Consider the following 27139-nt stretch of genomic DNA (forward strand, 5'->3'; position numbering starts at 1 on the left):
GTTTGTTGGTTATCTGAGCACTGCAGGTCACTTTGGGTCAAATATAAAGTCTTTTAAATAACAAACGCACAAAATGTTGAAGAATGGAAGAATTCTAAGTCACTCTAATTTGGTCACCAGTGCAACCTTAGCATGTTAACCAACTCAACATTTGTGCTTTGCAGAAGCCACTTCATAGCCGCATTAGTTAGTGATATGCAGCCTGGGTTTATGATCGAATGCAGAAACTGAGCGTGTCCCATCACTGTGTCTTCCTCCGTTTGTATCTGATGATGGGGTTATACGGCGTGTGGATCATGGTTGTGTAGTTCACAGCGGGAAAGTGTCCGTCCACCAGCTCAAAGTCGTACAGCCTCAGCATAGTCGACCAGATGGTTTTAATCTGAACGTAGGCGAAGTTTTCTCCAATACAGCGGTGACGACCTGGCAAATATCAACCAATTTGGAAATAAAGTAGTTAAGGTATTACAATTTTAGATAATGTTGAAATGTGACAAATCTAGACACCAGCTTCGATATCAGAGCCTAATAATGTAAGTATAAAGTTCACAAATTTATTGAAACGATATAAACAGTCAGTATAAAACTAAAGCTAGAAATACTACAGATATTGGGTAAAAATGAAAATGCAAATATTATTTAGTAAAGGAGCAAGGAGTGATTTTGTTTCTCTTTTGTCAGTCGCTTTGGACGAAAGCATTTGCTAAATGCATTAATGAAAAATGTAACCATTTTACTTTTTTGTTGTTTGAATAATAATAACAGCAGACGAACAATGCTGCTGTTACTTTAAAAAACATTGAGAAAACGTTCTTAGAACAACATTCTTGGAATGTTCTCATGACGTTATTTTTCTTGGATGAATGTTCTTATAACGCTGAGAGAAAACGTTCTGAGATCAACACTCTTAAATATCTTTATCATGTTATTTGAACTTGATGAACAGTCTAATCTCATCTAATAATGTTTTATTTTGGGTAAAAAAAATATTTTGGGTTTTAGTAGAACTTCTTTGTAACTTTTAAATATTCTAATCACAAGAAGAAAAGTGGACATTTAAATGTTCTTAGAATATTAAAAATCAAAATAAAATTAGTATAACATTTCAGAAACATTTTTGGAATCTATAAATAATGTTTTGATCATGACAAGAAAATGTTTTTTTTTTGCAACCTTTAAATATCATTTGATCATGACAAAAAAACTGGACATTTTAGCATTTCAACATTCTTAGAATATTAAAAAATAAACTTTCACATAGTAATTTATTTTGGGTAAAAAATAAAATTATTATACAATTTAAGAAACATTTTGTAACATTTAAATAACGTTCTAATCATGACAAGAACAACGTTTTTGTTTCGTTTTGTTGTTTTTTGCAACCTTTAAATATTGTTCTATCATGAACAAAAATGGACATTTTAATGTTCTTAGAATATTAAAAATAAATGTTCAAATAATGTTATATTTTGAGTAAAATAAAATAAGAGAAAATAAACTTTGTAATATTTAAATAATGCTCTAATCTTGACAAAAATAAGCTTATTTTTTGCAACCTTTAAATTAAATATCATTCGATCATGACAAAAAAAAAACTGGACATTTTAGCATTTCAACATTCTTAGAATATTAAAAAATAAACTTTCACATAATGATTTATTTTGGGTAAAAAATAAAATTATACAATTTAAGAAACATTTTGCAACATTTTGCAACATTTAAATAACGTTCTAATCATGACAAGAACAACGTTTTTGTTTCGTTTTGTTGTTTTTTGCAACCTTTAAATATTGTTCTATCATGAACAAAAATGGACATTTTAATGTTCTTAGAATATAAAAAAAATGTTCAAATAATGTTATATTTTGAGTAAAATAAAATAAGAGAAAATAAACTTTGTAATATTTAAATAATGCTCTAATCTTGACAAAAATAAGCTTATTTTTTGCAACCTTTAAATTAAATATCATTCGATCATGACAAAAAAAAAACTGGACATTTTAGCATTTCAACATTCTTAGAATATTAAAAAATAAACTTTCACATAATGATTTATTTTGGGTAAAAAATAAAATTATACAATTTAAGAAACATTTTGCAACATTTTGCAACATTTAAATAACGTTCTAATCATGACAAGAACAACGTTTTTGTTTCGTTTTGTTGTTTTTTGCAACCTTTAAATATTGTTCTATCATGAACAAAAATGGACATTTTAATGTTCTTAGAATATAAAAAAAATGTTCAAATAATGTTATATTTTGAGTAAAATAAAATAAGAGAAAATAAACTTTGTAATATTTAAATAATGCTCTAATCTTGACAAAAATAAGCTTATTTTTTGCAACCTTTAAATTAAATATCATTCGATCATGACAAAAAATTCTGGACATTTAAACATTTCAACATTCTTAGAATATTAAAAATAACCATTCAAATAATGTTATATTTTGGGTAAAAATAAACGGAGTATAACATTTAAGAAATGTTTTTGTAACATTTTAATAACGTTCTACTCATGACCAAAAATTTGTACATTTTTTGCAACTTTTAAATATTGTTTGATCATGACCAAAAAAAAAAAAAAAAAAGAGGACATTTTAAGGTTATTAGAATATTACAAATAATTCTGATCGAATAAAACTCACCTGCTCCAAATGGGATGTAAGCAAACTTCTCTCCGGCGGCTGGGTTGTCAAGCAGATATCGGTCAGGGTTGAAGTCCAGTCTCTCTGCCCAGGTGTCCTGCAGACGGTGGTTGACTGTGGGAGACACACACACCTGGTGTCCCGGTGGGATGATGTACTCGCCCACTTTCTGTTGAGCAGAGACACCGGTCAGATTGAAGTATGTTTTGCGATCAGATGCCTGTGATATCAGTAATGTAAGCAGTTTTCGTTTAGTACCTGAGGCGTTTTGGCCATCCTCATCATGGTCATTATTGGTGGTCGTAGTCGGAGCGTCTCCTTCAGACAGTGATCCAGCAAACTCAAGTCTTTAAGCTGCGTCAGATGACAAAAGCGTTCTTTAGATCAATGATGTGATTTTCAGTGTATTCAAAAAGGCATTAAAAATGTATACAGCTACATGAATTATACCTATTCTATGATGACCATGTTTTTGAATTCTAAAAGTTTGGTCATATACTCTTCAATGCATGCTTTAAAAGCCCTTTTGTTCACACATCCACCACAAAAAGGCAGTGTCTTAATTGATGTATAGTATTTTTTTTTTTTTTAAGTTCAGGATGTCAAATGTAAGACGACGTTATAGTGCCACATTAGAAATTTTAAATAGAAGATTATTCTTGTAGTATTTCGACTTTATTCTTGTATTTCGACTTTACTCTCATAGTAATTTGACTTTATTCTAGCAGTATTTCGACTTTACTCTCGTAGTATTTCGACTTTTTTCTAGCAGTATTTCGACTTTACTCTCATAGTATTTTGACTTTATTCTTGTAGTATTTCGACTTTATTCAGACTTTATTCTTGCAGTATTTCAACTTTATTCTTGTAGTATTTCGAATTTACTCTCGTGGTATTTCGACTTTACTCTCGTAGTATTTCGACTTTATTCTTGTAGTATTTCGAATTTACTTTCGTAGTATTTAGACTTTATTCTCGTAGTATTTCGACTTTATTCACGTAGTATTTCGAATTTACTCTCGTAGTATTTAGACTTTATTCTCGTAGTATTTAGACTTTATTCACGTAGTATTTCGAATTTACTTTCGTAGTATTTTGACTTTACTCTCGTAGTATTTCGACTTTATTCACGTAGTATTTCGAATTTACTTTCGTAGTATTTCGACTTTATTCTCGTAGTATTTCGACTTTATTCACGTAGTATTTCGAATTTACTTTCGTAGTATTTCGACTTTATTCTCGTAGTATTTCGACTTTATTCACGTAGTATTTCGAATTTACTTTCGTAGTATTTCAACTTTATTCTCGTAGTATTTCGACTTTATTCACGTAGTATTTCGAATTTACTTTCGTAGTATTTTGACTTTACTCTCGTAGTATTTCGACTTTATTCACGTAGTATTTTGAATTTACTTTCGTAGTATTTAGACTTTATTCTCGTAGTATTTCGACTTTATTCACGTAGTATTTCGAATTTACTTTCGTAGTATTTAGACTTTATTCTCGTAGTATTTCGACTTTATTCAGACTTTATTCTTGCAGTATTTCAACTTTATTCTTGTAGTATTTCGAATTTACTCTCGTGGTATTTCGACTTTACTCTCGTAGTATTTCGACTTTATTCTTGTAGTATTTCGAATTTACTTTCGTAGTATTTAGACTTTATTCTCGTAGTATTTCGACTTTATTCACGTAGTATTTCGAATTTACTTTCGTAGTATTTCGACTTTACTCTCGTAGTATTTCGACTTTATTCACGTAGTATTTCGAATTTACTTTCGTAGTATTTCGACTTTACTCTCGTAGTATTTCGACTTTATTCACGTAGTATTTCGAATTTACTTTCGTAGTATTTCGACTTTATTCTTGTAGTATTTCGAATTTACTCTCGTGGTATTTCGACTTTACTCTCGTAGTATTTCGACTTTATTCTTGTAGTATTTCGAATTTACTTTCGTAGTATTTCGACTTTATTCTTGTAGTATTTCGAATTTACTTTCGTAGTATTTCGACTTTATTCTTGTAGTATTTCGAATTTACTCTCGTGGTATTTCGACTTTACTCTCGTAGTATTTCGACTTTATTCAGACTTTATTCTTGCAGTATTTCAACTTTATTCTTGTAGTATTTCGAATTTACTCTCGTGGTATTTCGACTTTACTCTCGTAGTATTTCGACTTTATTCTTGTAGTATTTCGAATTTACTTTCGTAGTATTTAGACTTTATTCTCGTAGTATTTCGACTTTATTCTCGTAGTATTTCGACTTTTTCTAGCAGTATTTCGACTTTACTCTCATAGTATTTTGACTTTATTCTTGTAGTATTTCGAATTTATTCAGACTTTATTCTTGCAGTATTTCAACTTTATTCTTGTAGTATTTCGAATTTACTCTCGTGGTATTTCGACTTTACTCTCGTAGTATTTCGACTTTATTCTTGTAGTATTTCGAATTTACTTTCGTAGTATTTAGACTTTATTCTCGTAGTATTTCGACTTTATTCACGTAGTATTTCGAATTTACTTTCGTAGTATTTCGACTTTACTCTCGTAGTATTTCGACTTTATTCACGTAGTATTTCGAATTTACTTTCGTAGTATTTTGACTTTACTCTCGTAGTATTTCGACTTTATTCACGTAGTATTTTGAATTTACTTTCGTAGTATTTAGACTTTATTCTCGTAGTATTTCGACTTTATTCACGTAGTATTTCGAATTTACTTTCGTAGTATTTAGACTTTATTCTCGTAGTATTTCGACTTTATTCAGACTTTATTCTTGCAGTATTTCAACTTTATTCTTGTAGTATTTCGAATTTACTCTCGTGGTATTTCGACTTTACTCTCGTAGTATTTCGACTTTATTCTTGTAGTATTTCGAATTTACTTTCGTAGTATTTAGACTTTATTCTCGTAGTATTTCGACTTTATTCACGTAGTATTTCGAATTTACTTTTGTAGTATTTCGACTTTACTCTCGTAGTATTTCGACTTTATTCACGTAGTATTTCGAATTTACTTTCGTAGTATTTCGACTTTACTCTCGTAGTATTTCGACTTTATTCACGTAGTATTTCGAATTTACTTTCGTAGTATTTCGACTTTATTCTTGTAGTATTTCGAATTTACTCTCGTGGTATTTCGACTTTACTCTCGTAGTATTTCGACTTTATTCTTGTAGTATTTCGAATTTACTTTCGTAGTATTTCGACTTTATTCTTGTAGTATTTCGAATTTACTTTCGTAGTATTTCGACTTTATTCTTGTAGTATTTCGAATTTACTCTCGTGGTATTTCGACTTTACTCTCGTAGTATTTCGACTTTATTCACGTAGTATTTCGAATTTACTTTCGTAGTATTTCGACTTTACTCTCGTAGTATTTCGACTTTATTCACGTAGTATTTCGAATTTACTTTCGTAGTATTTCGACTTTACTCTCGTAGTATTTCGACTTTATTCACGTAGTATTTCGAATTTACTTTCGTAGTATTTCGACTTTACTCTCGTAGTATTTCGACTTTATTCACGTAGTATTTCGAATTTACTTTCGTAGTATTTCGACTTTATTCACGTAGTATTTCGAATTTACTTTCGTAGTATTTAGACTTTATTCTCGTAGTATTTAGACTTTATTCAGACTTTATTCTTGCAGTATTTCAACTTTATTCTTGTAGTATTTCGAATTTACTCTCGTGGTATTTCGACTTTACTCTCGTAGTATTTCGACTTTATTCTTGTAGTATTTCGAATTTACTTTCGTAGTATTTAGACTTTATTCTCGTAGTATTTCGACTTTATTCAGACTTTATTCTTGCAGTATTTCAACTTTATTCTTGTAGTATTTCGAATTTACTCTCGTGGTATTTCGACTTTACTCTCGTAGTATTTCGACTTTATTCTTGTAGTATTTCGAATTTACTTTCGTAGTATTTAGACTTTATTCTCGTAGTATTTCGACTTTACTCTCGTAGTATTTCGACTTTATTCTTGTAGTATTTCGAATTTACTTTCGTAGTATTTAGACTTTATTCTCGTAGTATTTCGACTTTATTCACGTAGTATTTCGAATTTACTTTCGTAGTATTTCGACTTTACTCTCGTAGTATTTCGACTTTATTCACGTAGTATTTCGAATTTACTTTCGTAGTATTTCGACTTTACTCTCGTAGTATTTAGACTTTATTCTCGTAGTATTTCGACTTTATTCACGTAGTATTTCGAATTTACTTTCGTAGTATTTAGACTTTATTCTCGTAGTATTTCGAATTTACTTTCGTAGTATTTAGACTTTATTCTCGTAGTATTTCGACTTTATTCACGTAGTATTTCGAATTTACTTTCGTAGTATTTCGACTTTATTCACGTAGTATTTCGAATTTACTTTCGTAGTATTTAGACTTTATTCTCGTAGTATTTCGACTTTATTCACGTAGTATTTCGAATTTACTTTCGTAGTATTTAAACTTTATTCTCGTAGTATTTCGAATTTACTTTCGTAGTATTTAGACTTTATTCTCGTAGTATTTCGACTTTATTCACGTAGTATTTCGAATTTACTTTCGTAGTATTTCGACTTTATTCTCGTAGTATTTCGAATTTACTTTCGTAGTATTTCGACTTTACTCTCGTAGTATTTCAACTTTATTCACGTAGTATTTCGAATTTACTTTCGTAGTATTTCGACTTTACTCTCGCAGTATTTTGACTTTATTCGGACTTTATTCTCGTAGTATTTTGAATTTACTTTCGTAGTATTTCGACTTTATTCTCGTAGTATTTCGAATTTACTTTCGTAGTATTTCGATTTTATTCTCGCAGTATTTTGACTTTACTCTCGCAGTATTTTGACTTTACTCTCGTAGTATTTCAACTTTACTCTCGTAGTATTTCGACTTTATTCTGACTTTATTCTCGTAGTATTTTGACTTTATTCTCGTAGTATTTCGAATTTACTCTAGTAGTATTTTGACTTTATTCTCGTAGTATTTTGAATTTACTCTCTGGTATTTCAAATTTACTCTCGTAGTATTTCGAATTTACTCTAGTAGTATTTTGACTTTATTCTCGTAGTATTTCGACTTTACTCTCGCAGTATTTTGACTTTATTCGGACTTTATTCTCGTAGTATTTTGAATTTACTCTCGTAGTATTTTGACTTTACTCTCGTAGTATTTTGACTTTATTCTCGTAGTATTTTGAATTTACTCTCGTAGTATTTTGACTTTATTCTCGCAGTATTTTGACTTTACTCTCGCAGTATTTTGACTTTACTCTCGCAGTATTTTGACTTTATTCGGACTTTATTCTCGTAGCATTTCGAATTTACTCTAGTAGTATTTTGACTTTATTCTCGTAGTATTTCGACTTTATTCTCGTAGTATTTCGAATTTACTCTAGTAGTATTTTGACTTTATTCTCATAGTATTTCGACTTTACTCTAGTAGTATTACTTTTTTTATTCTCGTAGTATTTTGAATTTACTCTCGTAGTATTTCGACTTTATTCTCGTAGTATTTTGACTTTACTCTCATAGTATTTTGACTTTACTCTAGTAGTATTTCGACTTTATTCTCGCAGTATTTCAACTTTACTCTTGTAGTATTTCAACTTTACTCTAGTAGTATTTTGACTTTATTCGGACTTTATTCTCGTAGTATTTTGAATTTACTCTCGTAGTATTTTGACTTTACTCGTAGTATTTTGACTTTATTCTCGTAGTATTTTGAATTTACTCTCGTAGTATTTTGACTTTACTCTTGCAGTATTTTGACTTTATTCGGACTTTATTCTCGTAGTATTTTGAATTTACTCTCGTAGTATTTCAACTTTACTCTCGCAGTATTTTGACTTTATTCGGACTTTATTCTCGTAGTATTTTGAATTTACTCTCGTAGTATTTTGACTTTACTCTCATAGTATTTTGACTTTATTCTCGTAGTATTTTGAATTTACTCTTGCAGTATTTTGACTTTACTCTCGCAGTATTTCGACTTTATTCGGACTTTATTCTCGTAGTATTTTGAATTTACTCTCGTAGTATTCCGACTTTACTCTCGTAGTATTTTGACTTTATTCTCGTAGTATTTTGAATTTACTCTCGTAGTATTTCGACTTTACTCTCGTAGTATTTCGACTTTACTCTCGTAGTATTTCGACTTTACTCTCGCAGTATTTTGACTTTACTCTCGCAGTATTTTGACTTTACTCTCGCAGTATTTCGACTTTACTCTCGCAGTATTTCGACTTTATTCGGACTTTATTCTCGTAGTATTTTGAATTTACTCTCGTAGTATTTCGACTTTACTCTCGCAGTATTTCGACTTTACTCTCGCAGTATTTTGACTTTACTCTCGCAGTATTTTGACTTTACTCTCGCAGTATTTCGACTTTACTCTCGTAGTATTTCGACTTTACTCTCGTAGTATTTCGACTTTACTCTCGCAGTATTTTGACTTTACTCTCGCAGTATTTTGACTTTACTCTCGCAGTATTTCGACTTTATTCGGACTTTATTCTCGTAGTATTTTGAATTTACTCTCGTAGTATTCCGACTTTACTCTCGCAGTATTTTGACTTTACTCTCGCAGTATTTTGACTTTACTCTCGCAGTATTTCGACTTTATTCGGACTTTATTCTCGTAGTATTTTGAATTTACTTTCGTAGTATTCCGACTTTACTCTCGTAGTATTTTGACTTTATTCTAGTAACATTTCGACTTTACTCTCGTAGTATTTCGACTTTACTCTCGCAGTATTTTGACTTTATTCTCGTAGTATTTTAAATTAACCCTCGTAGTGTTTCGACTTTACTCTCGTAGTGTTTCGACTTTACTCTCGTAGTATTTCGACTTTATTCTCGTAGTATTTTAAATTAACCCTCGTAGTGTTTCGACTTTACTCTCGTAGTGTTTCGACTTTACTCTCGTAGTATTTCAACTTTATTCTCGTAGTATTTTAAATTAACCCTCGTAGTGTTTCGACTTTACTCTCGTAGTATTTTGACTTTATTCTAGTAGTATTTCAACTTTCCTCTTGTAGTATTTCGACTTTACCCTCGTAGTATTTCGACTTTACTCTTGTATTTTGACTTTACTCTCGTAGTATTTCGACTTTACTCTCGCAGTATTTTGACTTTATTCTCGTAGTATTTTAAATTAACCCTCGTAGTGTTTCGACTTTACTCTCGTAGTGTTTCGACTTTACTCTCGTAGTATTTCGACTTTATTCTCGTAGTATTTTAAATTAACCCTCGTAGTGTTTCGACTTTACTCTCGTAGTGTTTCGACTTTACTCTCGTAGTATTTCAACTTTATTCTCGTAGTATTTTAAATTAACCCTCGTAGTGTTTCGACTTTACTCTCGTAGTATTTTGACTTTATTCTAGTAGTATTTCAACTTTCCTCTTGTAGTATTTCGACTTTACTCTCGTAGTATTTTGACTTTATTCTAGTAGTATTTCAACTTTCCTCTTGTAGTATTTCGACTTTACCCTCGTAGTATTTCGACTTTACTCTTGTATTTTGACTTTACTCTCGTAGTATTTCGACTTTATCCTCTTGGTAATATTACTCTCGTAGTATTTCGACTTTATTCCAACTTTATTCTCATAATATTTTGACTTTATTCTCATAGTACTTTGTCTTTATTCTACAAAATGTACTCTATTATTTTTTTATTTTGTGGTGTTTGTAAGTTTTTTAAAACATCTACATTTTTTTAAATAACAGTGTTTTTATTTTAGTTTTAGTGCTTTAGCACTTCAAACTAAACGAGAAAGAAGCTTTGTTTGGAAACTAAAGAAATAAAACAAGTTTATTGTGTAATATTTTATATCACTTAATTAATATTTCATGTTGAAATAAATATCTGTAACTAATAAAAATAGTTATTAATTTTAATTTATTGAATTTTAATTGCATTGACTGAATTATTTCTATTTTTTGGACACACAGTAGCTTTGAAGTTGCATAATTAGTGCTGTTTTCCAATGCAAAATGCACCACAATTATGTCGGAGTTCACTGGACATTTTGTCTTACACACTGATGTTTAATGCATAGTCTTAGTGTTTTGATGAGCACTAGTACAAGTGATGACTGATGTAACTAACAGCACTAAATGAGCTGATCTTAAATAATAAGTCACCTGGTCGTAGTGGAGAGGAGGCAGATCATCTCCGCACACTCGTTTCTGTTCGCTGTAGCAGCGCTCCTGCAGTGCTCTGTCCCGCGCCAGGAAGAAGCCCATCCATGCGCTGGTGGTGGAGGACGTGTGCTGTCCCGCTAACAACAGTCCGATCAGCATCCCAGCGATCTCGTCATCATTCAGAGGACGGCCGTCTCTGCAGGGCACAGAAATACGAGGTGTTGTGTTTATACACTCATCCATGCATTCATTTGACTTCCTAATTTTTTAAAACTCTGTTCTCCATACTTGAAATCTTAAAAAATCTTGCAATCATTTGCTTGTGTTCAGACGTCCACCACAAGACGGCAGTGTGAAAGTGAAAGTGTGTTTTTATATTAAATATTTATAGTACAATTATTATATGTATTATTACATTTATATTAATGTTACAAAACATAATTTTAATATTATAAATAATGTATTTGAATTATACATTATTCTTATAAACATAAAAATATATTAATATATCATAAAAACACACATAATAAATTATCATAGAAACACTTGTTTGTGCATGTGTGCAACATTGAAAAGATTATTGTAAATGTATACTTTTATGAATATTAAAATAGTATATGAAAACTGTTAATAATAATTACATATTCATAATATAAATTATATTAGTATACATTTGTACAATTACTGCTTTACATTTTATAATTATAATAAATTATTATAAATATATTAAAATAAACTAAATTATTTTCCAAAATATATGAAATTTTTTTTTTCATATAAATGTATTAATACATATAGATTTTATATTACTTCGTTTTATATGTATTTATAGACATTTGATAGATAAAATAAACAGTATTTTAAACTGTGAATCAAAATTATATTATAATAAATGATATTATGTATTTTAATAAAATTCTAATTAAAAAAATTATAAAATGTAATATATAGCCTGTAAAAAAAAAAAAAGTATAAATATTTTATAACAAAAGCGTTTTGTACTTACATAAATGTTTAATTCATTGCAAATACAAGGTTTTAGTAATTTTTTTGTGTGTTTTTGTCATTTTTGTTAGTGTTTGTGTTTTAAATATCTATATTTTTATTTGATCTTTATTAAAAAATATCGATTTTATTTGAGATATTTTAGTTTTAACCTTCAACTTTAGACTAAATGAAAAAAGCACTGCTCTCTTTGGAACCTTATGAAATAACTTTAATAATAAATAAACAAATTAATTTTTTTCAATATTTTATTTCAGTTAATGATTATTTTATTTTCAAATAATTATTTGTAATTAATAAAAAAATATTAATTTTAATAAATGTATTTCATATTGTTTTTATATTGCAAATTTAATATAATTAATTAAAAATATATATTTTAATATTAGTATTATTTTAAAATGTGAATCATTTATATCATAATAAATTATAACATGTATTTTAATAAAACGATGTAATGTATAACCTATAATAAAGTGTGATTTTTTTTTTTATAATGTAAACATTTTGCACTTTTATAAATGTCTAATTAATTGCAAATCCAAGGATTTAGTCATGTTGTTTGTTCTTTGTCATTTTTGTTATTTTCTACATTTTATTCTACAAAATGTAATTATAAATATATTATAACTATATACACATATATAATAAACACAAATAATTACAAATCCAAGGTTTTAGTAATTTTGTTGTGTTTGTCATTTTTGTTAGTGTTTGTGTTTTAAATATCTATATTTTTATTTAAAAAGATATATCTATTTAATTTGAGATATTTTAGTTTTAAATATCAATAATCAAGGCAAAATAATAACAAAAATAAATATTTTATGAATAAAATAATTTTTTGTGAAAAAAAAATATTTTATGTTCTCCATTTTCTATAAAATATAATTATAGAACGTTTAATAAAATCATGTGTATGATTTTAAACACATACTGTATATAATAAAAACAATTATTTTATAATGCAAACATTTTGTACTCGTATAAATGTTTAATGTCTTATATTAATGTTTATAATTTATAAAAGATTATACTGACCCAGATTCAGCTTAATAAATTTAAACTGGGTTTAAATGGTCTGGTTTTGTGCACATAATCATAGAGTGTTATGGTGACATACTTATAAGTGGCGTCTATGAGCGTCTGCAGGATGTCGTCGTTTTTCTCTTGGGCTTCTCTTCGTTTCTTGATAACATTATAGAAGATTTTCTTGATCTCTAAGTGTGCGCGATCTCTCCGTCTGAAAACAAAGCACAGAAACACAACGTCATGTGAAATCTGAAGCTCTTCTCGTGTTAATTCTCTGCGGTGATGCTGTGGCACCTGAAGCTGGGCAGCGGCAGCCATCCGGGCAGCAGCCATGCAGCGTGAGTGAAACCTCCGTCCAGATCGGCGTAGAGCTGCGCCACTCTCTCGTCCAACATGCCACGGATCTCACAGCCGTGAAGACAGCGACTCGCCGTCAAGATGATCAGCTCGGATAACGCATCGAACAGATCTGACCAGAGACAACACTGATGAGATTCTGTCTTCATCGGATTTGAAGATCTGTCTCACCAATGGATCCACTGGAGTGAATGGGTGCCGTCAGAATCAACGGCATAATAAAACACAAGTAAGCCACGCCACTCCAGTCCATCAGTTAACATCTTAAGAAGACAAAAGCTGAAACAAATCCATCATTAAGACATTTTAAACTAAAATACGACTCCATAATCCATAATATCAATTCCGTCAGTGAAAAGGCCCATCTCCTGTTGTCTCTCGCATCAAAGTCCAGACACATATTTGTTTAGAGCTGTTTTTGTAAAAGCAGAAGTGAAGCAGGTGGAGTAATATCACACAGCACATCGCAGCACAACGTGACCAACTGCATTCACAGGGAGCATTCCTCGTTGGAAGTTACCTATAGCTGGGAACTAATTTCAGGTGCTGTGTGGCATTACTCCGCCTGCTTCAGCCATATTACGGCAGCAAACTTCCTTGACTATTACGCTGCAATGGAAGAGGAGTTCCTAATCTTATCAGCCTAGAAACTCACAGCTTTGCATTTCCACCGGTCTTAGTACATGATAGAACCACAGAAGAGTCAAATTTTAAATACAACAAATATGGAAACTCGTTGGTCATTTTTGAACGTGATGCTATTGGTCTAATAGGATTCAATGATCTATGCTAAGCTATGCTAAAAGTGATATCGCCAGAACAGGAGAACGGCTGAATGGATTTCAAAATGGTAAAAATCAACTTATTAACTCGAGTTGGAGAATGAGCCTATTTCCAAAAAAAGTGGAGTGTTCCTTTAATGTAGATAGATAGATAGCAAGTTACTAGCATGTTGTTAGCACACTTCTAGCATGATCAGCCTGTTGCTAGTATGATTAGCATGTCACTGGCTTGTTGCTAACATGATTAGCATGTTGTTAGCATCAAGTTACTAGCATGACTAACATGTTGCTGGCATTTTTATAGTATGATTAGCCAGTAATTAGCATGTTGCTAGCCTGATTAGCATGTTAATAGTATGTTGCTAGCATGATTAGCCTGTTGTTAACATGACTAGCATGTTGTTAGCATGGTTAGCCAGTTATTAGCATGATTAGCATGTTGCTAGTGTGTTTCTAGTATGATTAGCACATTGTTGACATGATTAGGTTGTTCTTAGCCTTTTTCTAGTATGATTAACATATCACTAGCTTGTTGCTAGCATGATTAACGTGTTAACATGATTAACAATGTTGTTAGCATGATTAGCCAGTTATTAGCATGATTAACATGTTAACATGACTAACATGTTGGTAACATAACCAAGTCAATCGTATGTTGCTAGCCTGATTAGCATGTTAATAGTATGTTGCTAGCATGATTAGCCTGTTGTTAACATGACTAGCATGTTGTTAGCATGGTTAGCCAGTTATTAGCATGATTAGCATGTTGCTAGCGTGTTTCTAGTATGATTAGCACATTGTTGACATGATTAGGTTGTTCTTAGCCTTTTTCTAGTATGATTAACATATCACTAGCTTGTTGCTAGCATGATTAACATGTTAACATGATTAGCAATGTTGTTAGCATGATTAGCATGCTGCTGGTACATTTCAAGTATAATTAGCATGTCACTAGCTTGTTGCTAACATGATTAGCATGTTGTTAGCATCAAGTTACTAGCAAGTTACTGGCATTTTTATAGTATGATTAGCCAGTAATTAGCATGTTGTTAGCATGATTAACATGTTGTTAATATGTTTCTAGCATTATAAGCATGTAATTAGCATGTTGATAGCATGATTAACAAGTAATTAGCATGTTGGTAACATAACCAAGTCAATCGTATGTTGCTAGCATGATTAGCATGTTGCTGGCATGTTTCAGAAGTAATTAGCATGATAAACATGTTAATATGTTTCTAGCATGATTAGCGTGTAACTAGCATGATTAGCATGTTGATAGCATGATTAACAAGTAATTAGCATGTTGGTAACATACTAATCAAGTCAATCGCATGTTGCTAGCATGATTAGCATGTTGATAGCATGATTAACAAGTAATTAGCATGTTGGTAACATACTAATCAAGTCAATCGCATGTTGCTAGCATGATTAGCATGTTGATAGCAGGATTAACAAGTAATTAGCATGTTGGTAACATACTAATCAAGTCAATCGCATGTTGCTAGCATGATTAGCATGCTGTAAGCATTTTTTCAACATGATTAACATGTTACTACCATGGTGCTAGCATGATTAGCATGTTGCTGGCATGTTTCACAAGTAATTAGCATGATAAGCATGTGAATATGTTTCTAGCATGATTAGCATGTTGATAGCATGATTAACAAGTAATTAGCATTTTGATAAAATACTAATCAAGTTAATTGCATGTTGCTAGCATGATTAGCATGTTGTTGACATGATTAACATATTAATAGCTATTTGCCAGCATGTTTCCAGCATGATTAACATGTTACTAGCACGTTAGCATAAATAGCAAGTTACTAGCATGTTTCTAGTATGATTAGCATGTCACCAGCTTGTTGTTAACATTATTAGCAAGTAATTAGCATGATTAGCGAGTTATTAGCATGTTGACAGCATGATTAGCATGTCACCATTATGTTACTAGAATGGTTATCAAGTTACTAGCATGACTAATATTGTTAGCATGATTAACATGTAGTTAACATGATTAGCAAGTTACTGGCATGTTGCTAGCATATTTCTAGCATGATTAGCATTCTGTTAGCATGATTTAGATTAAAAACATTTGCAGTTAATTTAAAAGAAAAAACAAATGAATCTTCTCATCATAAGGTGATGTTTGATTCCTTAACGGTTCTTTTTAATCTTTGTAATGCCATTTTTTTACTTTATTAAAAGTATGCCATCTTTTGTGGCAAAAAATTTTTTTGACGATGTTTATGTGCAGAATTGGGATTGATTTCATAGTCTTCAGAACGGGTAAATATAGAAATCACTTTCATTTACAAAAAAGCCTAATCAGTTGGAACTGACACTCCGCCCCTCCTCCCAAGACTTTGTTCCAGCCCTGGTTATTATGGATTATGAACTCGTATTTCAGTTAAAAACGTCTTAATGATGAATTTGTTTCAGCTTTTGTCTTAAGATGTTAACGGATGGACTGGAGTGGATTATTGTGATGTTTTTATCAGCTGTTTGGACTCTCATTCTGACGGCACCCATTCACTCCAGAGGATCCGTTGGTGAGACAGTGATGCAATGACACATTTATACAAATCTGATGAAGAAACAAACTCATCCTAATCTTGGATAGCCTTGAGGGTGAGTAAACAGCAAATGTTTGGTTGAACTAGTCCTTTAAAACATGTTTGTGGTCATATTATGAACAGGGATGCACCGAATATTTGGCCACCGAAAATTTTCGTCTGAAAATGGCCCAAAAGTGCATTTTTTTGGTTTTCGGCCAAAAGATTTTTATCACCGAAACAACACGGCCGAAACAGTATGTTGACGTATTTCAGTATATCTGAGAAAGACCCACGGATAGCGATTTGCAAAACTTGTAATGCCGAAATTAATGTAATGTAATGCCGCACGTTTCAGTCATTTGCTGCTCTGCTTTGTGTACCATTCTGACAGCGCCTCCTGCTGGAAGAGAAACACGTAGAGTTGTAAATGTGAACTGATGGATCCACAAGATAATGTGTCATAAAAATTTAAACTATTAAACAATTTAAACAAAGGCAGTAAAGTATGTGTTATTTAAGTAATATAATACTTGATTGATAATAATTGTTTAAATTAATATAACTGATTTATTCTTTGAAACTTTAATATTAATTTATGCAATTGCAATGCCTTGATTTTAGTAAGATTAGTACACAGTCATAGCCATAATTGCAATGGTACTAATAATTGGCATAATTCTTTGAGTGTTTCGGTTTTCGGTTTTCGGCCTTGGTTTCCTCTTTTTCAGTTTTCGGTTTCGGCCAAGAATTTTCATTTTGGTGCATCCCTAATTATGAACAAAAACTGATGGATGCAGAATAAATCTAACACTCAATATCCTTACTTCTCACTCCACTGTCTCCCCATCGTTTGAAATAGTCTTTAGTTTCCTCTTCGATGATTTGAACGTGTTGCTTGAACTGTGCGATGTTCAGTCCCGTCTTCAGCATCTTCTTCTGCTCCAGAAATAACTAAATGAAAACAAACCAAATCAACACCGAATGCAAGACGAAAGGGAAACGTAGCTGTTTCGGGGTTAAGAGAGCAATTCACTTCCAGAACAAAAATTTACAGATAATGTACTCACCCCCTCGTCATCCAACACGTTCATGTCTTTCTTTCTTTAGTCGTAAAGAAATTAGGGCTGTAACGATTCCTCAGTTCTATTCGAGTATTCGACTTTTAAAAAATCCTCGATTTGCATTTTGCCCATGTCGAGTAATCGACAAAATACCAGAAGTGGCGCATTCCACATATTAAACCAATTTAAAATGATACTAAAGCATAATGCTATTAAATATTCACAAACGCTACAATTCAATTAAATATACACTACCGTTCAAAAGTTTGGGGTCAGTAAGACTTGTAATAGTCTTTAAAGAAGTCTCTTCTGCTCATCAAGGCTGCATTTATTTGATTAAAAATACAGAAAAAAACTGTAATATTGCAAAATGTTTTTACAATATAAAATAATGTTTTTTATTTTAACATACTTTCAAATAGAATTTATTCCTGTGATGAAAAGCTGAATTTTTATCAGCTGTTACTCCAGTCTTAAGTGTCACATGACCCTTTAGAAATCATTCTAATATGCTGATTTATTATTAGAATGATCAATGTTGGAGAATATCAACAGTTGTGCTGCCAAATATTTATTGGAACCTGTGATTTTTTTTCAGGATTCTTTCATGAGTAGCAAGTTTAAAAAGTACAGTGTTTATTCAAAATATAAATATTTTATAACAATGTAAATTATTTATTATTAACTTTTAATAAACTTTTAATTATTAACTTAATACATCCTTGGTGAATAAAAGTATCAATTTCTTTAAAAAAAAAAAAAAAAAAAAAAGAGAAACAATAAAAGTGTAATGACCCCAAACTTATATATGCGAGGCAGGTTTAAAATATGCGCTTTAATTAATTACATGCGTGAAAGTTACTTACGTGCGTCTCAGATCGGCTCCATTCACAGTAAATGTTGCTAAACAAGAACTGTTACCATTTACATGTGTGGAGCGTCTCAAACTCTATCTCTGCATGTGATTGTGAGTTTTGGTTTATAATAACGTTTATCTGGGAACCCAACGTGTGCTATTTGATCAGATTTGTAAGGTATATCATTTATAACCCTACGCAAACACAGGAGAATACATCAGTACATCTCTATATGTGACCCTGGACCACAAAACCAGTCATAAGGTTAAATTTGACAAAACTGAAATTTATACACCATATGAAAGCTCAATAAATACGCTTTCTATTGATGTATGGTTTGTTAGGATAGGACAATATTTGACCGAGATACATCTATTTGAAATCAGAAATCTGAGGATGCAAAAAAATCAAAAATACTGAGAAAATCACCTTTAAAGTTGTCCAAATTAGGTTCTTAACAATGCATATTTCTAATCAAAAATTACATTTTGATATGTTTACAGTAGGAATTTTACAAAAAATCTTCATGGAACATGATCTTTACTTAATTTCTTAATGATTTTTGGCATAAAAGAAAAATCTAAAATTTTGACCCATACAATGTATTTTTGGCTATTGCTACAAATATACCCCAGCGACTTAAGACTGGTTTTGTGCTCCAGGGTCACATATGCTAACTGTTCACCACGATTTCAAAATAAAAGTTTAAACCCTCGCCCTGAGTTTAGACGTTTAATGTCCACATATACAACTAATTACAGTGTTTGCAGCATTTCTGTCGTAAAGAAATGGCCAAATATTAAAGATTAAGTGGACGTTTTAGTTAAAAGCTTGTTGAGTCAATATTAAACAAGGATTAAACAAATATTAAAGTTTAAAAGGCCGTTGGCGCCATCTGCAGGCCTTTGTTATAACGCATAATGCACATTAGCTTTACTGTTTATAATACATTATTTATTTGAACAGTTTTGTTCAATGAAACCATATGACTACTTGCTTTTGATACTTTATTGGAACTAATTATTACTGCCTCGTTGCTATTATATATGCACTTAAGTCATTTTAAAGGCTATTGTTAACTTAGGTCTATTTTATTATTACAAAAAAAAAATATCAGATTACTCGATTAATCGTTAGAATAATTGAAAAAATGGACAATTTGTATACTTTTTAACCTCAAATGCTAGTCTTGTCAAGGTCTGTATTTTATTGGTTCAACACAGTTGTCAAAAAATTCCAACTTCGAAATTATCCTACATCACTGCAATAGTACTGAACCAGTGTTTATAATGTGAACGTGCAAAGATTAGGATTATTATGATTATTTGTTCAGTGGCTGTTGGTCAGAGCAGAGGTGTTATCGGGTGAACTATCACCTTTTAGCGATAGTATAGTAACACTTAAAGGTGATAGTGATATAAATAATCAGGTCCCAGATGAGTTCGTCACTTTTTGAGGTCCCCCTGAAACATTTCCGTTGTGGACCGTGCTATATGCAGTGCGTTTGTGTGTTCGCAACGCGTTTCTGAATTTGGTTGTGTTGTGAGAATTTGCAGCGCGTTTCCGTATTTATGTTTGCGTTGCGAGGATTTGCAGCGCCTGTGTTGTCAAACTGATGAAGATGTTTTCTTAATTTGTTGTCGTTTTTTCTGTTTGCATGTGTTTTCTTAAGTTTGCAGCAGTGTTGTTTTTGACAACCATCTTAGATTTAGTCTTAGTCTTAGTCTTTTGGACTAAAATGCTTCTTAGTTTTAGTCAAATTTTAGTCACTTCTAAATGTGATAGTTTTAATCCAATTTTAGTCGACGAAAAGTCAAAAAGGTTTTAGTCTAGTTTTAGTCAACGAAAAGTCAAAAAGGTTTTAGTCCAATTTTAGTCGACGAAAAGTCAAAAAGGTTTTAGTCTAGTTTTAGTCAATGAAAAGTCAAAAAGGTTTTAGTCTAGTTTTAGTCAACGAAAAGTCAAAAAGGTTTTAGTCTAGTTTTAGTCAACGAAAAGTCAGAAAGGTTTTAGTCTAGTTTTAGTCGACGAAAAGTCAAAAAGGTTTTAGTCTAGTTTTAGTCAATGAAAAGTCAAAAAGGTTTTAGTCTAGTTTTAGTCAATGAAAAGTCAAAAAGGTTTTAGTCTAGTTTTAGTCGACGAAAAGTCAAAAAGGTTTTAGTCTAGTTTTAGTCAATGAAAAGTCAAAAAGGTTTTAGTCTAGTTTTAGTCGACGAAAAGTCAAAAAGGTTTTAGTCTAGTTTTAGTCAATGAAAAGTCAAAAAGGTTTTAGTCTAGTTTTAGTCAACGAAAAGTCAAAAAGGTTTTAGTCCAATTTTAGTCGACGAAAAGTCAAAAAGGTTTTAGTCTAGTTTTAGTCAATGAAAAGTCAAAAAGGTTTTAGTCTAGTTTTAGTCAACGAAAAGTCAAAAAGGTTTTAGTCTAGTTTTAGTCAACGAAAAGTCAGAAAGGTTTTAGTCTAGTTTTAGTCGACGAAAAGTCAAAAAGGTTTTAGTCTAGTTTTAGTCAACGAAAAGTCAAAAAGGTTTTAGTCTAGTTTTAGTCAACGAAAAGTCAAAAAGGTTTTAGTCTAGTTTTAGTCAACGAAAAGTCAAAAAGGTTTTAGTCTAGTTTTAGTCAACGAAAAGTCAAAAAGGTTTTAGTCTAGTTTTAGTCGACGAAAAGTCAAAAAGGTTTTAGTCTAGTTTTAGTCAACGAAAAGTCAAAAAGGTTTTAGTCTAGTTTTAGTCGACGAAAAGTCAGAAAGGTTTTAGTCTAGTTTTAGTCGACGAAAAGTCAAAAAGGTTTTAGTCTAGTTTTAGTCAACGAAAAGTCAAAAAGGTTTTAGTCTAGTTTTAGTCAACGAAAAGTCAAAAAGGTTTTAGTCTAGTTTTAGTCAACGAAAAGTCAGAAAGGTTTTTAGTCTAGTTTTAGTCGACGAAAAGTCAAAAAGGTTTTAGTCTAGTTTTAGTCAACGAAAAGTCAAAAAGGTTTTAGTCTAGTTTTAGTCGACGAAAAGTCAAAAAGGTTTTTGTCTAGTTTTAGTCGACGAAAAGTCAAAAAGGTTTTTGTCTAGTTTTAGTCGACGAAAAGTCAAAAAGGTTTTAGTCTAGTTTTAGTCAACGAAAAGTCAAAAAGGTTTTAGTCTAGTTTTAGTCGACGAAAAGTCAAAAAGGTTTTAGTCTAGTTTTAGTCGACGAAAAGTCAAAAAGGTTTTAGTCTAGTTTTAGTCGACGAAAAGTCAAAAAGGTTTTAGTCTAGTTTTAGTCAACGAAAAGTCAAAAAGGTTTTAGTCTAGTTTTAGTCGACGAAAAGTCAAAAAGGTTTTAGTCTAGTTTTAGTCGACGAAAAGTCAAAAAGGTTTTAGTCTAGTTTTAGTCGACGAAAAGTCAAAAAGGTTTTAGTCTAGTTTTAGTCGACGAAAAGTCAAAAAGGTTTTAGTCTAGTTTTAGTCGACGAAAAGTCAAAAAGGTTTTAGTCTAGTTTTAGTCGATGAAAAGTCAAAAAGGTTTTAGTCTAGTTTTAGTCGACGAAAAGTCGGAAAGGTTTTAGTCTAGTTTTAGTCGACGAAAAGTCAAAAAGGTTTTAGTCTAGTTTTAGTCAACGAAAAGTCAAAAAGGTTTTAGTCTAGTTTTAGTCAACGAAAAGTCAGAAAGGTTTTTAGTCTAGTTTTAGTCGACGAAAAGTCAAAAAGGTTTTAGTCTAGTTTTAGTCGACGAAAAGTCAAAAAGGTTTTAGTCTAGTTTTAGTCAACGAAAAGTCAAAAAGGTTTTAGTCTAGTTTTAGTCAACGAAAAGTCAAAAAGGTTTTAGTCTAGTTTTAGTCAAAAAAAGGGAAAAAAGTAGTCTTTTAACAAATTAATGTAGGTCAGTAAGTATTTTGCTGTTGGGTAGTGTCACTTATAAGTTCTGAAAATAGCAGATCTATAGTTCAACACAATGTGAGCTTCCGGATCGACTATTTTCACCAATAATTACAATAATGAAGGAATGTTTTAGAACATAAAAGACAAACAAGGATGGAATGCTAATACGGCTTGCCATACTAGTATAGCAAAGAGTATTTAATGCTAATGCGGCTTGCCATACTAGTATAGCAAAGAGTATTTAATGCTAAAACGGCTTGCCATACTAGTATAGCAAAGAGTATTTAATGCTAAAACGGCTTGCCATAGCGTCAGATACTTAAGTTTTAATTGGCATGCACAATAAGCGGAAATGTCATGCATTTTAAACGTCTGACGGACCACCCACTAACATTTTCGTCTATTCTCGTCTCGTCAACGAAAACTCACACACGTCTCGTCATGTTTTAGTCATCAACGAGCCATTTTTATCTCGTCCCCGTCTCGTTATCGTCATGAAAAAAAGTGGCGTCAACGAAATGATTTCGTCATAACAACACTGGTTTGCAGCGCGTTGAGCTCTCTCGGCCACCGTAAAAGATGATCAAAGACCCTTCACAAAAAAAAGGTAAAACAGTGACTTTTTGACATATCCTAACTTTCTTAAACCGGAATACACATGTGCATCGCAGAGCTAGACAAGATGAGCATTTGAGGTTAAGAAGTATAAAAATTGTCCATTTGTTTCGAAAATAACTGATCGTTTTGCTAAACAAGACCCTTCTTCCTCGACTGGGATCGTTTAGAGCCCTTTGAAGCTGTGTTTAAACTGCATTTTGGAAGTTTAAACTCGGGGCACCACAGAAGTCCATTACATGGAGATAATCCTGAAATGTTTTCCTTAATAAACGTAATTTCTTTACGACTGAAGAAAGAAAGACATGAACATCTTGGATGACAAGGGGGTGAGTACATTATCCATTTTTGTTCTGGAAGTGAACTTCTCCTTTAATAAGAGACATATTAACTACACCACCAAAAACATCAGTCAAGACCTAACAACTTTATGTAAATTAAACAATGTCACTCAAATGCTGCTTAATGCCAATGTTAAACAGACTGTGAAGCCCAAATAAGCCTACATCCCATGTCTAGGTAGGTGATTTTTAGGATTTTAAATGTGTTATGAGATTGCACCCAAAAAAGAGCAAATTCTAGCTGATGAAACGATTGTCTTTTTTATATTGACTATATACAGTTGAAGTCAAAAGTTTACATACGCCTCGCAGAATCTGCTCAATGTTAATTATTTTAGCAAAATAAGAGGTATCGTATAAAAAAAATGCATGTTATTGTTCATTTAGTACTGACCTGGATAAGATATTTCACATTAAAGATGTTTACATAGAGAGAAAATAATAGTTGAATTTATCAAAAGTTTACACACACTTGATTCTTAATACGGTGTTGTTACCTGAATGATCCACAGCTGTGTTTTTTTTTGTTTAGTGATAGTTGTTCATGAGTCCCTTGTTTGTCCAGAACAGTTAAACTGCCTGCTGTTCTTCAGAAAAATCCTTCAGGTCTTACAAATTCTTTGGTTTTCCAGCATTTTGGTGTATTTGAACCCTTGTATGATTTTGAGATCCATCTTTTCACACTGAGGACAACTGAGGGACTCATATGCAACTATTACAGAAGGTTCAAACACTCACTGATGCTCCAGAAGGAAAAACATGCATTAAGTGCCGGGGGTGAAAACTTTTGAACAGATTGAAGATGTGTGCATTTTTCTTATTTTGCCTAAATATCATATTGTTTTCATTTAGTACTGCCCTTCAGAAGCTACAGAAGATGTTTCCCAGAAGACAAAATATGTTAAATTTACCTTGATCTTCAAATTCCAAAACTTTTCACCCCCGGCTCTTAATGCATAGTTTTTTCCTTCAGGAGCATCAGTGAGTGTTTGAACCTTCTATAATAGTTGCATATGAGTCCCTCAGTTGTCCTCAGTGTGAAAAGATGGATCTCAAAATCATACAGTCATTGTTGGAATTGGAAAGGGTTCAAATACTCAAAAATGCTGGAAAACCAAAGAATTTGTGGGACCTGAAGGACTTTTCTGATGAACAGCAGGCAGTTTAATTGATCAAGACAAACAAGGGACTCATGAACAACAATCACTAAACAAAAAAACACAGCTGTGGATCATTCAGGTAACAACACAGTATGTAAACTTTTGAACAGGGTCAGTTTTATAAATTCAACTATTATTTTCTCTTGTGGACTATATGTAAACAGCTTCTATGTGAAATATCTTATTCAGGTCAGCACTAAATAAAAAATAGCATGCATTTTGTATATTCCCTCTTGTTTTGTGAAAATAATGAACATTTTGCACATTCTGCAAGGTGTATGTAAACTTTTGACTTTCAACTGTAAATGTATTAAAGATTGCATTATCCAAGTTTTAGAACTCTCTGTTATTTTTAGGCTTTCCATAATTGGTTTTGAGATGCCGTGACAAGTGCATGATCTTACAGGATTGGGCACGTCGTATGCGACGCCTTTGCCGAACACAGGTGTGGTGAGGCGTGCGTACACATCCTCCGCGTTCAGATCTTCATTCTTGCTGTTGAACATGAGCGCGGCCGCGTCGCTGCCCAGCAGATACGTGAAGGTTTTCCCAACCATTGTGAAGCTGACCACAGGCCCATACTATGAGACAAAGACACCAATATCATCATGAGCTCAGATCAGTGGCCTGTTATTGTATAGTGTCTGAATGTTTTAATGCAGGTGATTCTGTCAATGCTCACCTTCTCATAGGCCTTCTCCAGAAACTCAATGGGACTCTTGCCGAAAGCAATGGCGTGACCGAGGAAAGGAATACTGGATGGGATATGAGGAGGATACTTCTGAGGAAACAAGAGTATGAAATAAATGTTTATAAGTTAGATAGATAGATCAATAGATGACAGTAAAATTTTGAAATATTTTTACTTTTTTAAATGACTGTTTTCTATTTGAATATATGTTAAAATGTAATTTATTCCTGTGATCAAAGCTGAATTTTCAGCATCATTACTGCAGTCTTCAGTGTCACATGATCCTGCAGAAATCATTCTAATTATGCAGATTTGCTGCTCAAGAAACATTTTTATTATTATCAATTTTTAAAACAAAGGATTCTTTGATGAATAAAAAGATCCAAAGATCAGCATTTATGTGAAATAATAAGCTTTTGTAATATTATTATAATACACACACCAAAGCTTGGAGTCAGTATTTTTTTTTGTTAAATAAATGATAGAAATTAATACTTTTATTTAACAGGGATGCTTTAAATTGATCGAAAGTGATGATAAACGCATTTATCATCACTATAACACATTTATGTTTACATATGATTTCTATTTCAGATAAATGCTGTTCTTCTGAACTTTCTATTCATCGAAGAATCCTGAAAAAATTCTACTCGGCTGTTTTCAACATAATAAAAACAATGTTTCTTGAGCAGCAAATCAGAATAATAGAATGATTTCTGCAGGATCATGTGACACTGAAGACTAAAGTAATGATGCTACAAATTCAGCTTTGAAATCACAGGAATAAATTACATTTTAAAATGTATACAAATAGAATGCAGTTATTTTTAATATAAAATTATTTCAAAATAATTTTTGCTGTACTTTGAATCAAATAAATGCAGGCTTGGTGAGCAGAAGAGACTTAAAAAAAAAAACATTAAAATTGTTCATACTGTAATTTCATTGAAGAGGAAACGTTAAGAGTTGGTAAAATTACAACCGTGTTTATTTCTGCAGTTAAATGCAAATACCACAATACCAAGCCCAAGTGCAAACATTTCTATAGATTTATTTCAAAATGTGTACAATTCATAAATTTATTAAAATATATTTAATACATAGTCATTCTTCTATTTGAGCTGAAAACTCTTAAATCTCCAATACTGCCCAACATGTTTATCTTAGTGGTTTTATATTTAATATATGCAACCCTTGACCACAAAACCGGTCATAAGGGTCTTTTTTTTTTTTTTAAATATTGAGAATATTAGAATGATTTCTAAAGGATCAATGATGCTAAAAATTCAGCTTTGAAATCACAGGAATAAATTACATTTTTAAATATATGCAAATAGAAAACAGTTATTATAAATAGTAAAAATATTCAACATTTTACTGCTTTTGCTGTACTTTGAATCAAATAAATGCAGGCTTAGTGAGCAGAAGAGACTTTAAAAAAACAATAAAAATCTTAAAACTTAAAACTTTTGACTCATAGTGCAGATAGATAGATAGATAGATAGATAGATGACACTGTAGTTCAAATGTTTTCATGCATTCAGACTTTAAAGGCAGTTTATTTAGTTTAGTTTAATTCCACATGCCACTATAGCCAGCACTCTTATAACACTTATAGTCTCATTGACCCCAAAACTAGACATAGTTGCATCCAGTTTAAAATGTTTTCATGCATGACTTTAAAGGCAGTGCATATGCATGAACTTTAGGTAACATAATGCACTTACCTTATCTCCAGTGTGCTGCTGCTGCTGTCTGAACATGAGTTTGCTCAGGTATCCCAGTGTGAGTGTGAACACAGAAGTGGCGAGCACCACTGAGGTCAGACTCATCTTCTGCACAGTGTTCTCGATCAGCTGACCGCTCACCTCCAGGATTGTCATTTTCCTTAGTATTTACTCCACAGCACAGGAAGTTCAACTTTTCAGATGGGTTTAATGAATTAGAGCTTAGTCAGATGTTGGACGAGATCCTCGACCGCTGGCAGAACTGGCATCTCACCGAAAACCCTATAAACTTTAATACCTGCCCGTCTCTGCGCAG

The 27139-nt window shown here is 31.8% G+C and overlaps 1 protein-coding gene across 2 annotated transcripts; it reads right to left on the minus strand.

Annotated features, from left to right (window-relative positions):
• Window positions 1-27139, minus strand: cyp51 (cytochrome P450, family 51). 2 transcript variants are annotated; one of them, XM_073821735.1, is made up of 10 exons: window positions 26824-27139; window positions 25088-25183; window positions 24810-24986; window positions 17352-17478; window positions 13125-13299; window positions 12922-13041; window positions 10794-10989; window positions 2907-3002; window positions 2649-2817; window positions 1-423 (listed from the first exon to the last, which is right to left on the minus strand). In XM_073821735.1, exons 1-10 carry the CDS (start codon window positions 26977-26979, stop codon window positions 242-244), a joined length of 1494 nt encoding a protein of 497 aa, XP_073677836.1. In that variant the 5' UTR covers window positions 26980-27139; the 3' UTR covers window positions 1-241. The 2 variants fall into 2 exon arrangements, with proteins under 2 accessions (XP_073677836.1, XP_073677835.1); XM_073821734.1 differs by having other exon boundaries at window positions 25088-25186.

The sequence above is a fragment of the Garra rufa genome, chromosome 17 (assembly GCF_049309525.1).
Source record: "Garra rufa chromosome 17, GarRuf1.0, whole genome shotgun sequence".
NCBI classification, from domain to species: Eukaryota; Metazoa; Chordata; class Actinopteri; order Cypriniformes; family Cyprinidae; genus Garra; species Garra rufa.

Bases quoted from the DNA above. Each gene is read 5' to 3' on its own strand.
- cyp51 (XM_073821734.1), bottom strand. From the start codon at position 26,979: ATGACAATCCTGGAGGTGAGCGGTCAGCTGATCGAGAACACTGTGCAG. The intron at 10,990-12,921 runs GTATGTCACCAT...TGTGCCCTGCAG, and splicing joins CTCATAGACGCCACTTATAA to AGACGGCCGTCCTCTGAATG. The intron at 2,818-2,906 runs GTACTAAACGAA...TCTGCTCAACAG, and splicing joins GGATGGCCAAAACGCCTCAG to AAAGTGGGCGAGTACATCAT.